Raw genomic sequence first — 14,852 nt, forward strand, 5'->3', positions numbered from 1 at the left:
CCAAATGAATTCCAATCTGTCTCTTTCTGTTCCCAACACGAGACCAGGCATGTGGTTAGATTTGGGTGTTTTTGACTTCTTATCGCCAAAGAACAGCTCTCCTCCACTTGACTCCTTTTAATCAGGCTGCAATTCACATGGCTGATTTATGTTTTGTTGTACACAAATACTGTATATGATTGTTTTTGTATTTTTTCTCCTCCTGTGCCACAACTGGAGGGAGATGTATTGTTGGGGAAATTAAACTGGATGGTTTCATTCTGTCTTGATACATCCAGCATTGTTAGCAGTCAGCAGAGGCGCAGGGATAGAGGCCCATAAAGATGCAGAGCAATTACTCATCTGGGTGTATTCTCACTCTCCGCCATTTCTGAAATCTGTTCTTACGCAGACACAATTCTTCCTGCATTGATTTGAATCAGTCCATTAACTGACCCTCGACGAGCTGTTCCACATCCTCTGACATAGTGCCTAAAAAAGCTTTATACAGTGAAACTTTCATGCAACTAGTTGTATGTTGTGAGTTGCATTACATAATTGCAGGGATACACGAAGCAATTCAAAATCAGTCAAACTTGCATGCAACACATTTGATTATTCCACTAGTTTTTTTATACCAGTCTCACTATGCATTTGCAGCAATTAATTGCCTTTGTATAATTTTATATACCTATATTTTATCCATCTGTATTTCAGGAATATGTATGTTTTTAATCTGTTCTGTGTATGTTTAACTTTAAAAATTAATATTTAAGTAACTATAACGGCTGTACTTGATGTCTCGCTTATCCTGTCTTGCGAGTTCATTGAAAATAAATCTGAAAGAAATCGGAGCTCTGTAAAATTAATGGGCATCAAAAGAGGAGAAAATATAGCAGGCTAAGAAAGAATAAACAGTTTGGTTACATAAACTTTAGGTTTGAGATACTTGTTAGTTTGTTGTTGTGGCTCAGGAAACTGAAAACATTTGCATGAAGTCGATCAGGAGAATCTCCGACACACTTGGAACGGTTGCAACTGAGTTTCAGGTGAGTTACAGGACACTTTACATTATGCAACTCAAATGAAATTTGGTTTCATGTGAGTTTCAAGCAACCTTAGTTGCATCGTGACATTGTGATATCTCCAGCTTTACGTATGAATCAGACACAGGAGCCTAAACGCTCAGTTTATGGGCCACAAGTGTGTTGCAGGACACTTTACATTATGCAACTCAAATGAAATTTGGTTGCACGTAAGTTTCAAGCAACTAAAGTTGCATTGTGACGTTGTGATATCTCCAGCTTTATGTATGAATCAGACACAGGAGCCTAAACGCTCAGTTTATGGGCCACAAGTGTGTTGCAGGACACTTGACATTATGCAACTCAAATGAAATTTGGTTGCACGTAAGTTTCAAGCAACTAAAGTTGCATCGTGACATTGTGATATCTCCAGCTGTACAAATCGGGCAGAGCAGCCTAAATGTTCAGTTTATGGGCCACATTCAAGGTAAAACGCAAAATGCGCAGCTCTTCCTCAAACACATGCATTTGAGGGAGGGCCACGCAAAAATGAGTGGAGATATTACACACACAGCTGATTACATATTCTGCTTGATTCACTGAAGTCTGAGCAGCTCACGGTGGCTGGTTTCGCTGCGATCCTTCTCCCCCTTTTAAGACTGGGTATACATTCCCAAAAGCCTCCCAGAAGAAGTGCTGTTGAGAGACTTACTTTAACAGCGGCAGACAAAATGTTCAGATGGAGGCACAAGCCTCGTACATGTGCTGAAAGAATGTTTACCATAAGAATAACACTGTTTAAACTCTCAGGACCAGATGGACAGATGTGAGAAGACGCAGGGTGTGATGTGGCCATAGTACATGCTCTATCATTTCATAAACTCTATTTTCTTTTTTGGGGGGGGGATTTCTTTCCCAATTTTCTCCCCAAGACTGACGTATTCAGTTCCACTAGTTAGGACTGCCCCAATCATACAATACAACCAGGGCTAGAAGGGCGAAGCCCAGCACAGGCTTCCTCTGAGACCTGTGAAGCGCCACTACATCTTCTCAAACTGCCGCTAACGCAGTGTCACTGGACAGCTGAACACGCTCGGAGGAAAGAGTCAACCACCAGTTCAGTCACGTCAGCTAACAGGCACCTGCGCTGGCTAGCATCGCCCTGGGTGATGGGGGAAGTGGGGGGGGCCATCATACCCACCCAGAGAAAGCAAGGCCAATAGTGCTCTCTTGGACTCCCAGCCACAGATGGCTGTAGCATCACCAGGGATCGAACTTGCGATGGGTGGGGCTACACACAGTCTGCGTGATAAGCTGCAGTGGAAGGAAATCAGCCTATTGTGGGCATATTGGCAGCCGCATTCTGTGCTACACCTGTGCTCCTACATACATCTGGCTCATTGTGGGTTCATGATTGACCTTCAGAATGAAGAAGATGAACTGGAAGAGTCGTGTCGTGCCTCAGAAACGAAAGCATTAGATTGTGCAGTTAATTGGGGTATCAATTATTTGACGTGAAAGAGCAAAGATCAGATGACCTTATCAGCCTTATTAGAATCAGACGCAGTGGAATACGCCTCAGGAATTAGAGGCATGCCTCTGAACTAGGAAGAAAGAAAAGTGGCCAGTTGTCTCAAACCATTCAGAACATTTTTGCATAAAGTAACCCCTCAAAGTCAATGTGAATGGGAAATCATGATGCATTTTCCTTCCGCACTGTGATGCATTTCAGTGTGAAATACAATATCAGGGAGGATCTCTGAGCTAAGTGAGCATTTTAGCTCAATAATTGGTGGGGGTCGAGGGAGGGGGAGGTGAAACGTGATATTATTTGTTAGGGATGTAACAATGCGACATGACATTGTGATATCGACATTGTGGAAATGGCCATTTTTTTACTGGGGGAACCCTACAGTTTAAACGCCTGTTTCTGGTGAATTTCACGATAATAGATACTTTAGAAATGGTGTTTCCACTCATTGATTATTATAATCAACCGAGAAATGCTTAACTCTAGTGCATTTCCTGCATTAAAAATAATAGGACCTTCCAAGAGCTGAACGCTTGACTGTTTTCTTTGCATCAGGAAATGTTTCTTCAGACAGATAAAGAATGTACTGTAGATGGTTCTACATATAACCTTTTTGAAAAGGGTTCTGTATAGCACCAAAAAGTGTTCCTCTATTGGTACAATATAAATACAATATCACACTTGTTACAATAGATGCAACCTACAGAACTTTTTTAAAAGGTTGTTGAAATAGGTTGTATCTATTGTAACAAGCTTGATATTGTAACAGTAGAACCCTTTCCTGATGCAAAAGCAACACACCACATTTATTACTGATTGTAGAGTTTCTTATAACTTGTAATAAGAACTATATTCTGCTCAGACAACATGTAACACTTAACATCCAGTGGTTCTCCATGGTCATTTGATTGGAAACCAAAATGTTGGAACTCTGAGTGGTTTCTTTGTTGTATTTTTCATATTCCCTTACATTTACTAAGAACCTACATTATAATAAAGTGTATACATGTGTAGTTAATTAGCTGGTGATGTTCTGTTTGTATAGTCTAGAATCAAGTGCAGTGTTTTCTATTGTATACATTTTTCAACTAACCATAGATTAGAATGATTGTACAAAGAGAATGGTTAACCCCTTAAATGACCAGGGCCAACCGGTAGGCCCAAAGATTTATTACATACTTGTATAATCTAAGAATAGCTCAGCCAGTTTGCACTGAAGTCCCTGTAGTCACTGAATAAGAAGCTTAGCATGTAATGAGCCTGGGATTTTAAGGGGTTAAATAAAGGCAAAGAAATAAAAACATTCACATGAAAGAGGACGATCATTTGCATAATAGCTGCACTTTTAAATTAAGCAATATTTGGCAATATCAGCTATCCACCCATGGTTATCGGGTACTATGCACTAGATGCTCGAGGATACTTTTGCTGTGGAGTATACTGTGCCATTCAGATTGATAGGCGCTTATTATTGATTCATTTTTTTATTTTTGATGTTTGATATGCGAAATTCCTATACATGCTTTTTTAAATTCGGAAGTGCAGTTTGTGCCACAAACTAATAAAACTGAATTTACCACGTTCACACTTTGTAGGATCATGTTGCTTACATATCAAATAAAAGCAACAATGGTAGGAATTTGGAAAAGACTGGATTAAACGGCACTTCTTTGCATCAGCTTATAGCAGTTAATGACTGAATATTGAGCCTTAAGAGGTATTTAGTGGAAGGTATTTATGTATTCCTAATTTTATTACATAGGAAGCTACCTAGTGCATTACTCTGTTTTACCATGTTTGATTTACATTCTGTATCCACAGGTTCAAGTCAACTTCCACCTGTTTCCTGTTTGCTTTCAAGGCAAAAACATGGCAAAAATATAATGTTTTTTTCTTTCTACAGAACAAGACTGTATACAACAATAACTTTCCATCAGAATAAAATACCTCCTACTAACAAACACTAATGCAGTACCCATTGAAAGTTTAGAATCAGCACTTTCCACAGAATATCTCTGCTTGTTTTAATAATGAGTGAGTTCTAATTGATATCAAATTACACCAAGCTTTTGTCACCAGCATCAACTCTTTAACTGTTAAAGCTGTTGCACTACTTTACCACTTTATTACAGAAGGTGAGAGTTGTTAGTATGTTCAAGTCAATACTTTGCATTGATTATGGAAAGTTTGCTTTCTGCTGTGTTGTTTGCAGAATCCGATGTGGCCAGTTTTGATGGAGCCGGCTACTTGCTCTTCAGGTCCGATCCGGCCCCCAGCCTGTCAGCCAAAGATCTGCTTACCATGAACTTCAAAAGCCTCCACCACTCTGGAATACTGGTTCATATGGAAGGTCAACATGGGCACACACTCACTTTGGAGTTACTCAAAGGGAAACTCTTCCTACATCTTAGAAAAGGTACTGTTAGCCATGATTCTTCACTTCTGTTTCTTACCACTCCTGAATAAATTCATTGATAACCCCATCAGCTGGGAGGTGCATTAGGAGGTCAGTTGATTTCGATAGGCTTTGGATAGCATGGCCCAGGGAGTGAATGGATGGATGGAAGCACTTTTGAGTGGTGTATTGATGTTGATGTTGTTTTGCCTAGAATCTGTGTTCAGAGGCTGATGTGGAACATTATCTGCTGTACTAATGGTGCTGGGCTGTGTCAGGGAGTTCAGCATTTGTGAAGATTGTATTTGTGTCTTTGTGTGTAATGCACACACATGCATGCACTCGGTGCTGCCAGCGTCTAGTTTAGTTTAAGATGTTAAATGTTTAAGGTAAAAGATTTTCCCAATTTTGGGGGAAAACCATACAGGAAGGTCTCTGATATGCATTTGAAGGCTACATACAAAACAAAGCCTGATATAACTAAAATAATAAAAAAAGTCAAAAAAGAACAGCACAATTACAAACAGGAGAAATTCCTGAGTTTAGGACCTACATAAGAAAAGGACCTTAAACCAACTGAGCTGCCAGTGATGAGTTTGCAATAAGCCTGTCTCAGCTGAGCTATGTGGTCTGGATGGAAGATCAGTTAAGATATGCTGGACTTTGTTAAAATATTAAAAGCTTTAAATGTCTCAAGGAGTTGAAATTAACAGGAAGCCAGTGTGAACTAAATGAGACCGGAGCGATGTGATCAGAATTTCTTTTCCTGGTAAGCTTGTGCTGCTGCATTCTGAACTAGCTGGAGCCGATTTAGAGAGACAGCAGGGCAACCAGTCAGTAACACAGGGCACTGGCAAAAATCCCATTTACCCTGCTGAGAAACTGCTGCGATCTTTGTTTAGAATTGCTTCATAATATTGAATTTCCAGTTCATAATGCCACACTGCCAAGCTGGACTGTGTTGTTAACCTTAACCCAGTCCCTAACTAGCAGGTTGGAAATGACAGTTTGACACCAAGGTATGGACTTGTTCACATGTTCAAACTGCATCTGAGCTATTCAAACAGAGTGACCTTTCAGGTCATACCTTTTTTTGTTTACATTTTCAAAGTGACGTCAGTAGGCCCCCTTTTCACAAGAAACGGAAGTGCGTAAGCGCTGGGTAAAACAGGTTCCGCTATTGCCTTTTGGACAGTTACTAACCTCAGAAATACAGGCGTTCAGCTCACCACAGAAAGGTGTGTCACTTTATCTTTGTCACAGTTGCCAAGATTGGAATTTGAGGATGTCAAGAATCAATGAAGAACACTAAATACACAACAATGCGGGAGTCTAAATAAAGGATATAATGGTTTGTGGAAAAACTCCTTTACAGATATCAGAGCACAGTAACATGAGCGGACATCTACAGAGTGATAAATGAATGGACAGGTGAAAATAACTACAGCCATTCTAGCTGGAAATGCTGAAACAGCTCGCTAATAATAAACATAATAAAAATAAGAAGTTAATGTGGCAAAAAGCTAAACACGTGCACATCATGGCAGGTGGGGGCGCGCCAGGTCGTCAGGGTCCGTAGTGCCACTGTAGACGTTTTCTTATTTGCATTTCTAAGCACTCGGCTGGTTTCCTGATACGTTTAATGTGCAGTGAGAAACTGTGAAACACTAAAAGTCATGAGGCTGAAGTCAGCTTCTTGTTCTAATTTTCCAGTTCCACCTTAGGCACCATTTAAGGTGGAACCAGCGAACGAACGTCTACTCTCTGCCGAGCACTCGCTCTCTCACTTGCTGATCATTTTTGAGGGAGAGAATGAACTGTTCCTCTGAGAAGTAGCTGTAGCAGCAAATTTAAAGCACAAACTGCATTCAGCATTTGTTTTACTCTCGCAAAGTGTATTCCGTTATTAATTGCACAAACCCGTTTTCCTCTGCTTATCTGACAAACCATTGAAACTGAGAAAAGGCTGTTTTTGCTTCAAGCTCTAATACTTGAGCAAGCTGTACATGCTCAACTCATCATTGTTGCTTTTGTAATTGCTTTAGCGGAAGCAGCGCTACCCTGCAACGAGTACTTCCAGCAGAAAAAAATGCGGAAATGTGAAAAGGGCCTATGTTAGGTGGGTGAGTTAACTACCCTAAACTAAAGAGAGAACAAACGCCACTCGCTCCTGGAGCTTTCAGTTCCATCTTCGCCATTGTCACAGGAGCCATTGTGAAGCTTCACTGAGTGACAGCTGGGCTCATCACCCAGAATGTGTTTGAGCTCATTGTAAAAAGGTCACAGTCACTTTTTTGGTTCGTGTCCTCGGATTCTTTAAACTTTGCTTTCAGACTTTTAACTGCACTTTGACGCTGCAGCCTCGCTCTCCTACGGCTGCGTTCAGCCATTTCTTTCTAAATCTCTTCAAACACGGAGGGGATTTGGATGAGTCTTTTGTAATTTTTTGTACAGGTATCAGCAGTGCTAAATTTAGACAAATGTGGAGTTGGATTGATGTAAACATTGCATTAATTCCGATCTGGCTGTTCAGACTGGGCCACATTGCCGCATATAGGATACGGATCAGATTTCAGCACCACATATGAAAGCGTCTCAAATCGGAATTGGAAATGTCAGATTCCATGTGTTTTTGCTGTTCACACTGCCACACAGATAACACATCTCATATAAGAATATAAGAAAAAGATTGGCTTTGGGCCACTTTCACCTGCTGTGTGAACGTAGCCATAGAGTTCATCTACTGAACTGGCACATTAAACTGTTTGACCAGTTAAACAATGCTGTAGCATTATAGATGTAATGATAATCTTCATGTTTATTACTATATAGCTTATTTTTAGCTATTGCTTATTACTTAGGGTAGCACAAAGGGCCATGTGTTTTTTTTTCTGTGGTGGTAATTTAGATTTTGGTGCACCGTATCTCAGTTTGTCAGAACACTCAGATTTACAGGCCACATTTAAGCCAATTAATCGATTATTAACCAGTTCATTCACATGAATAATCAACTATCTGAGTATTTGTAAGTTGCAGCTCTAGTCAAATGTGCACCCTGAATGTGATGCAGTTAAAGACTGGCCTGCATTATTTTACATTTCTCTCAAACACCACGAGTACACACAAGAAACACCTGTGATTCGTCAGGATGCTCACAACACAGACCAAACGTTTGTGATCGGTTAGAGATTTGCATATTGCAGCATCAGTACTGCACGGGCCAATACTGCAATAACGATTAAAAAGCAATATATTTTGCAGGGTTTTTGACGCGGCAGTAAGAGAGAAAAAAGCTTTCAGGTGCTGTCAGCCATCCAGGCTGTCGTAAGCATTGGCTTTCAGCTCAGCCTCTGAGAATGCCATCTGTGTGCGTGCGGCGCAGGAGCCACTGCCAGCCTCACGCAGCGTGAGCCCGTCCCCAGAAACGCTGGCTTTAGCTTGTTCTGGATCCGAAGCTAGCGTGCCATAATGGAGATGTATTCAGCAACGCGCTGTCCTTGGCACTGTTTATTCGCAATAACGAACAACTTGACAAAATATATGTAAATGGGTCAGCATGACACGCTTATAAAACCAGAAATCAAAATGAACAAATGTTCATTAGGACTCTTTAACCGGTTTAATGGACGCACCAAAACACATCCCTGTTTGCCAGGCAGAGCTGTGTTTTCCCAGTCTGCGGCATCATTTTGGTGATTTTTTGGCATGCTGTGGGCTATCATTCAACTCCAGACATGGAGATCCTGATAAACTGTAAAAAATAGGACCTGACTGATACATCAGTTGACTGGTATTGAGTGTCCCCAATTTCATCAATAGAGGTGAAAAAAGTCCTTTGGTAAAGGATATATTTAGTGGCTTGTTTTTTATTGTAACTGGCAGACAGCTGTAAGAAAACTCTTCACTTTCACAAAACGCTAGCAGGGATAAAATGACAAACACATGGAAAATAAAACCAGCCTTATAAATAAAGCCAACACAAAAACAATCTTTGTTTGAAAAAACTGGTGAAGAAAAGAAAAGTAACTAGGTCAGTTGTTCTGTTGTGTGCATTCAGTGTAGCCTGCACGGTGTGTAGTTTTCCAAATAAAGAGCTTCGTCTGGGTTGACTGCACTGTCATCTCTACAAGGTCATGTTATCTAAGCTAAAACAAGGTGAGTGACTGAAGAACAGAGCTAGAATTTTATGTTAGCAAAATGAGTGATTTAGGGCTGGAAAAGGCAAATATTTTGATAGTTGATATGTAAATTGGAAACTATATTTTCATCTTATTTCCACATTCACCCTGCACTTGTATCATTTTGTAGTAAGGTCCATGTTTATATATTGAAAGTAATAAATACATTCTGATGAAGCTTGTTTTGTCTGTGCATATATGACAAAATACACTTTTTAAACTGAAAAAAAAATCTCTAGTACAAATTTGAGCAAATAAAAGTAATGCAATAAATCATGATTAACCACAAAGAGTAAAGCAATTAATTGTGATTAACTACAGAGTAATGCAATTAATTGTGATTAACTACAGAGTAATGCAATTAATCGTGATTAACTACAAAGAGTAATGCGATTAATTGTGATTAACTACAAGGAGTAATACGATTAATTGCGATTAACTACAAAGAGTAAAGCTATTAATCGTGATTAACTACAGAGTAATGTGATTAACTGTGATTAACTACAAAGAGTAAAGCTATTAATCGTGATTAACTACAGAGTAATGTGATTAATCGTGATTAACTACAAAGAGTAAAGTCATTAATTAGGAATGTCGCTATTTCCTCTGTCCCACTGTCAGTGTCTGTTTCTTCCCCTGTGTTGTAGCCATGTGCTTTTTAGCCATGTGCTTGGTTGTGTTTTGGTTCCTTGCCCCACCCCTTTTCCCATCTTCTCTATTAGGATTCTCACCTGTTTATAGACCCTGTCTCCTCCCAGGTGTTCCTTACTGTTTGTAGCTACATGAAGCCCTTTGTTTCAGTCCATGGTTGTCTAGTCTACTCATTACTTTGTTACATGTAGTGGTTATGTGCCTGTGCTATGTCTGGTTTACTCAGTGAGTTTCTTGATTCAAAGTCTTGTAGTTAATGTTTTATAGCCTCAGTGTTTCTACTAGTTGTTGTTTATTAAAGTTTGCTCGCATTTACATCCAGCTTCACTACTCATCATACATCACAGTAAATAACTGTTTACACAAAATTAAAGCCAAATATAGCTACTGTTTGGTTTATTTATGATCAGTGATGTCTGAGCAGTTGTTTCAATCATGCACATAAAATGAACATGGAAAATGTTGGACATCAGCATCAGCCCAGAATTCCGATATTGGCACATCCCTTGTATTATTTGAGTTTGTGACTTTCTGCTGTTTGAGTTTAAGAAATGTGACAGTCTGGCAGTCATAATAGAAAGTTCACAGTGGACAGCAGGCAATCATATCAGTCAGACCACACCATAATGAAATGTGTTTGGGTTTACTTGGATTGTCAGAAAATGCAACGAACTTTGGAAACGTGGAAAAACATCAGATTTACCAAAAAAAAACACAAAAAAACTGAAGACAAATTTTGGGAATCAAATGAAATCAAATTTTGGACATTATTTTAGTCTATATTATTGATTAATGGAATTACCAGTTGTGTCCTAGACAGAAAGAAGCGATTGAAAAGCTCCATCTCCTGAGAACAAAAATTAAAAGCGTTTTGTTATGACGGATTGCATGTTATTTCACTCGGCCAGGAATAGACACAGGAAAACAAGGGCTATGCTGCGGACTTTGTCAAAGCAATTATCACGTCCTGTCTCTGCTCGTCCCTCTTAGGCCCAAAGCTCTGTTTCTCAGTGTGTGTGTACCTTCATGTCTTTGTGACCAAATGTGCCAGCTCACAAAAAGAACCTCAGGCTTGTCTGAAGGCTGTCTTTGAAGTCAAATGAGTTTGGCAGGCAATGATAAGAAGCGTCTACAGTACTAGCCAAAAGCGTGGACACACCTGATTGAATGTACGTTCCTTATAAGCAATATAGCCAAAAGTAGGTGGACACCCCTTCCAATTAGTGTAGGTGTCAACCCTTAAGGTTTAGCTGTATGAAAAACATTTTTTTCCACAATACTTCTGTTTTCACTTTCTTCTTTATTTATCCTTGTTTCTACGCTCATTGTCCATTTTATCAGCTCCACTTACTGTATAGTTTCACTTTGTAGTTCTACAGTTACAGACTGTAGTCCATCTGTTTCTCTGCATTCTTTGTTACCCTGTTCTTCAGTGGTCAGGACCCCCATGGACCCTCACAGAGCAGGTATTATTTGGGTGGAGGATCATTCTCAGCACTGCAGTAACACTGACGTGGTGGTGTGTGTTGTGTGAGTTTTTAAACACCTCAGTGTCACTGCTGGACTGAGAATAGTCCACCAACCAAAAATATCCAACCAACAGCATCCTTTGTGCAGCGTCCTGTGACCACTGATGAAGGACTAGAGGATGACCAATTCATACTGTGCAGCAGCAGATGAGCTATTGTCTCTGACTTTACATCTACAAGGTGGACTGGCAAGGTAGGAGTGTCTAATAGAGTGGACAGTGAGTGGACACAGTGTTTAAAAGGGGTCTAACAAAGTATCAGAGAAACAGATGGACTACAGTCTGTAATTGTAGAACTACAAAGTGCACCTATATAGTAAGTGGAGCTGATAAAATGGACAATGAGCGTAGAAACAAGGAGGTGGTTTTAATGTTAGGGCTGACTGCTGACCAGTTTCTGCTCCCGTCATGTTGAACGTTCTAAACTTTCGCTATGACGCAACGCACATGCACAGAATGTACTTAAACTATCTGATTTGGAATGTAGTCAGATACAAATGTTTACATGATTATTATTCTTCTATTTAACTGATTATTTATAGGATTTCCCATCTCATTCAGTAGACAGAAATTCCGAATGGCCTCAACTGGACTAGTCTGTTTCCGACTGAGGTGTTTACATGGACGTATTCTATTACGATTGAGCTATTAGTCAGATTATTAACTCTCCATCCTTCCACTGTTAGAAGACAACTCAATTCTATGAGTCTGAAAGGATGTGTAGCTGTCAAGAAGCCTTTACTGAGAAAAAGAAATAGACAAAAAAAGAAAAAAACTGCAAATCAAACAAAAAAGACCACCTTGTTTGGGATTTCTGTGATCATCAGAAACAAAAACGTGCGACCAACTTCTACGACTGAACTTTGGAAGTGTGAAAAACATCCCTACAGATTTCTTTAAAAAACTAAAAGCAAGTCTGCTGAAAAGAACGGAAGCTGTAATGGAAGGAGAGTGAACACAAATACTGTGAATGTGACATTATATTTACTAGTTGAGGCATGTGTGTAATATTCTGAAAACATGTTTTTCCTTCTGCTGCAACAAAAAATAACTTGTACTTAATTGCTTTCTTGACCATAAACTATGGTCTCTGACTTCAGCACAGTACAGTATGTACAATTTTTTTTGTCATTGTAATAGAGGCAGTCTTCAGTGCCTCACTCACCATGCTTGAAAAAGTGTTATGCTGTAATAATCAGATCATTGCCTGAGGGATTAGAGATTAGTTTCTGTGTTCCCTGTAGGAAAAAAATACATTAAAGTTGCTGCATCCTGATTGTAACTTACTTAAACTTGCACTCAAGCATACAGCACAATAATTGAGGCTGAAAATTTAGCAAAAAGTTAGCATTTGCTCTTCGATTTCACCTTGAAGATGACATTACATCATCAGAGACTTAGGCACTATCACATTTTTACCCCTACCCCTTGTTTTCGAGTGTCACCTTGCCTCTTGGAACTGAGTTACAAGGGGTCATGGTTGAAATCTTCCCCAATGAAATGGGACAAATAAAAAGAACACTACCTAATTAACAGGCTACTAGCGGTGCTCTGTAGGTGACCCTGCCAGTCTAAAGTGATAGCAGAGGAGGGTGAAGTTCAGCAACCTCACTGCTGGGCTTTAGTTACATTTAGGCCATCATGTGCCTTCAAAGAGGAGGAGGGTGACAATTATTTTATTATTGCCCGCCCCTAATTCTTCACTGACATGAAGCTGAAGTCAGCTATTCGCCAGGATCCCGTTCTCATTTTCTCATTCCACCTTAAATGATGCAGCAGTTCTGACGCCTGAGGCACCATTTAAGGTGGAACGAGAAATTTAGCTAGCTAGCCACCGAGACATCAGCATACTACTAGCGATTTTTTATGTTTGTAAGAACAAAGAAGAAAAGGACCATAATACATCGAAACAACATTAAAGTAAGATAACACAATGGTTATCGTAATTTTTTAACCGAGAAAATTCTCACATTTGCAGCCATGTTGCTGGTTTTTCTTTTTTTTTCTCTTAACATCCCGTTTGGAGTGTGCCTTTGAAAAACCTCCGTTTGGAGGGCCATGTAGCCCTAACATTTCACCCTATCCCTCTATCCCAACAAAGATTGGGACACTTTACCCCTAGACATGAATGCGCAAAAAGGAGGGGTGAGGGCTAAGTGGTAGGGGCAAGGGGTGAAATTGTATTGGGCCTTATTGTTCTGTCATCTGGTCACAGAACACAATCTGACTCTGCTCTATACATATTTTCTCATTTTGAATACGTTTGTGTTTCTATGTGGATTTACCTCAAGGTGACCTCAGTGTGTTAGTTTAATTTGACATGAAGTTTCTGATTCTCTATTAAATAATTAATAAGACTGCCAGAGAAATATTAATGGTAAAGACAAGCATAATGGATTAAACTGATGTTGTTGCTAATGAGTTTAATGATGTAAGTGTTCTATATCAATGAATTTGTATAGTTTGGATGCTGTGAATATAAGGGTTACTGTCTCTAGAGGTTAATATCTATACAGGAGTAGGTTAAGTAAGTTTAGCCACACCAACTGCTAACAAGAATGCCTACAGCCATACACAAACAATAGAATGGGTCATACTGAAGAGTTCAGGAACTTCAATGTAGTGCGGTCATGAAATGCCACCTTTCCAATGAATCAGTTGGTCAAGTTTCTGCCTAGCTAGAGCTGCCATGGTCAACTATCAATGCTGTTAATGTGAAGTGGAAACATCTAAGAGTGGAGGTGCCCAATCCTGGTCCTGGAGATCTACCACCCTGCACAGCTTGGTTCCACCTCTAATGAGACACACCTGATCCAGTTAACAAAGGCCTTCAGGAGCATCTGAATATTAGAGCCAGGTGTGTTGGATCTGAACTCTCCAGGGTGGTAGACCTCCAGGACCCAGGAGGAACATCAGACTAGCTATGAGGCATAAGCCACACAAGCTCACAAAACAGGACCGCCAGTTACTGAAATGCATAAAAATCATCTGTCCTTGCAGCAACACTACCAAGTTCCTCTGCCTCTGGAAGCAACGTCAGCACAATAACTGTTCGTCCAGAGCTTTGTTAATTGAGTCTTCATGGCTGAGCAGCTGCCCACACAAGCCTAAGCTCACCATGTGCAGCACAAAACGTCAGCTGGAGTGGGGTAAAGCACATCAATGAGGGACTCTCGAGCAGTGGAAGCACATCCATCTGGCAGTCTAACAGAGAGATCTGGGTTTGGCAGACTGTGAAGTTTGGTGGAGGAGGGATAAAGGCCCCTTAGTTCCAGTAAAAGAATACCTTTTTACTATAGCGTACAATGCCATTCTAGAAATCTTTGTCCAAATTGTCAAGCAGTTTGAAGTAAACCCTCTCCTGCACAAAGTGAGGTCCATAAAAAAAGATGAACAACTTGGCTGGCCTGAACACATCCAACACATTTGGGGTGAACTGGAACTCCCTCGGCAAGCCAGGCTTCATCACCCAACATCAGTACCTGACTTTACTAACGCCCTTGTGGCCAAATGAAAGCAGATTCCCACACCCACCTATTAAAATCCAGCAGAAAGCTTTCGCAGT

At 40.1% G+C, this 14,852-nt stretch overlaps 1 protein-coding gene across 1 annotated transcript in view; it reads left to right on the plus strand.

Annotated features, from left to right (window-relative positions):
• cntnap3 (contactin associated protein family member 3) overlaps positions 1 to 14,852 on the plus strand; it is a 188,696-nt gene that overhangs the window by 62,346 nt on the left and 111,498 nt on the right. Inside the window, exon 5 of the mRNA XM_036595152.1 lies at positions 4,748 to 4,951. Within this exon, the coding sequence (XP_036451045.1) occupies positions 4,748 to 4,951 (204 nt within the window). The remainder of the gene's footprint in view (positions 1 to 4,747; positions 4,952 to 14,852) is intronic.

Source organism: Colossoma macropomum, unplaced genomic scaffold (assembly GCF_904425465.1).
Source record: "Colossoma macropomum unplaced genomic scaffold, Colossoma_macropomum, whole genome shotgun sequence".
Taxonomy (NCBI): domain Eukaryota; kingdom Metazoa; phylum Chordata; class Actinopteri; order Characiformes; family Serrasalmidae; genus Colossoma; species Colossoma macropomum.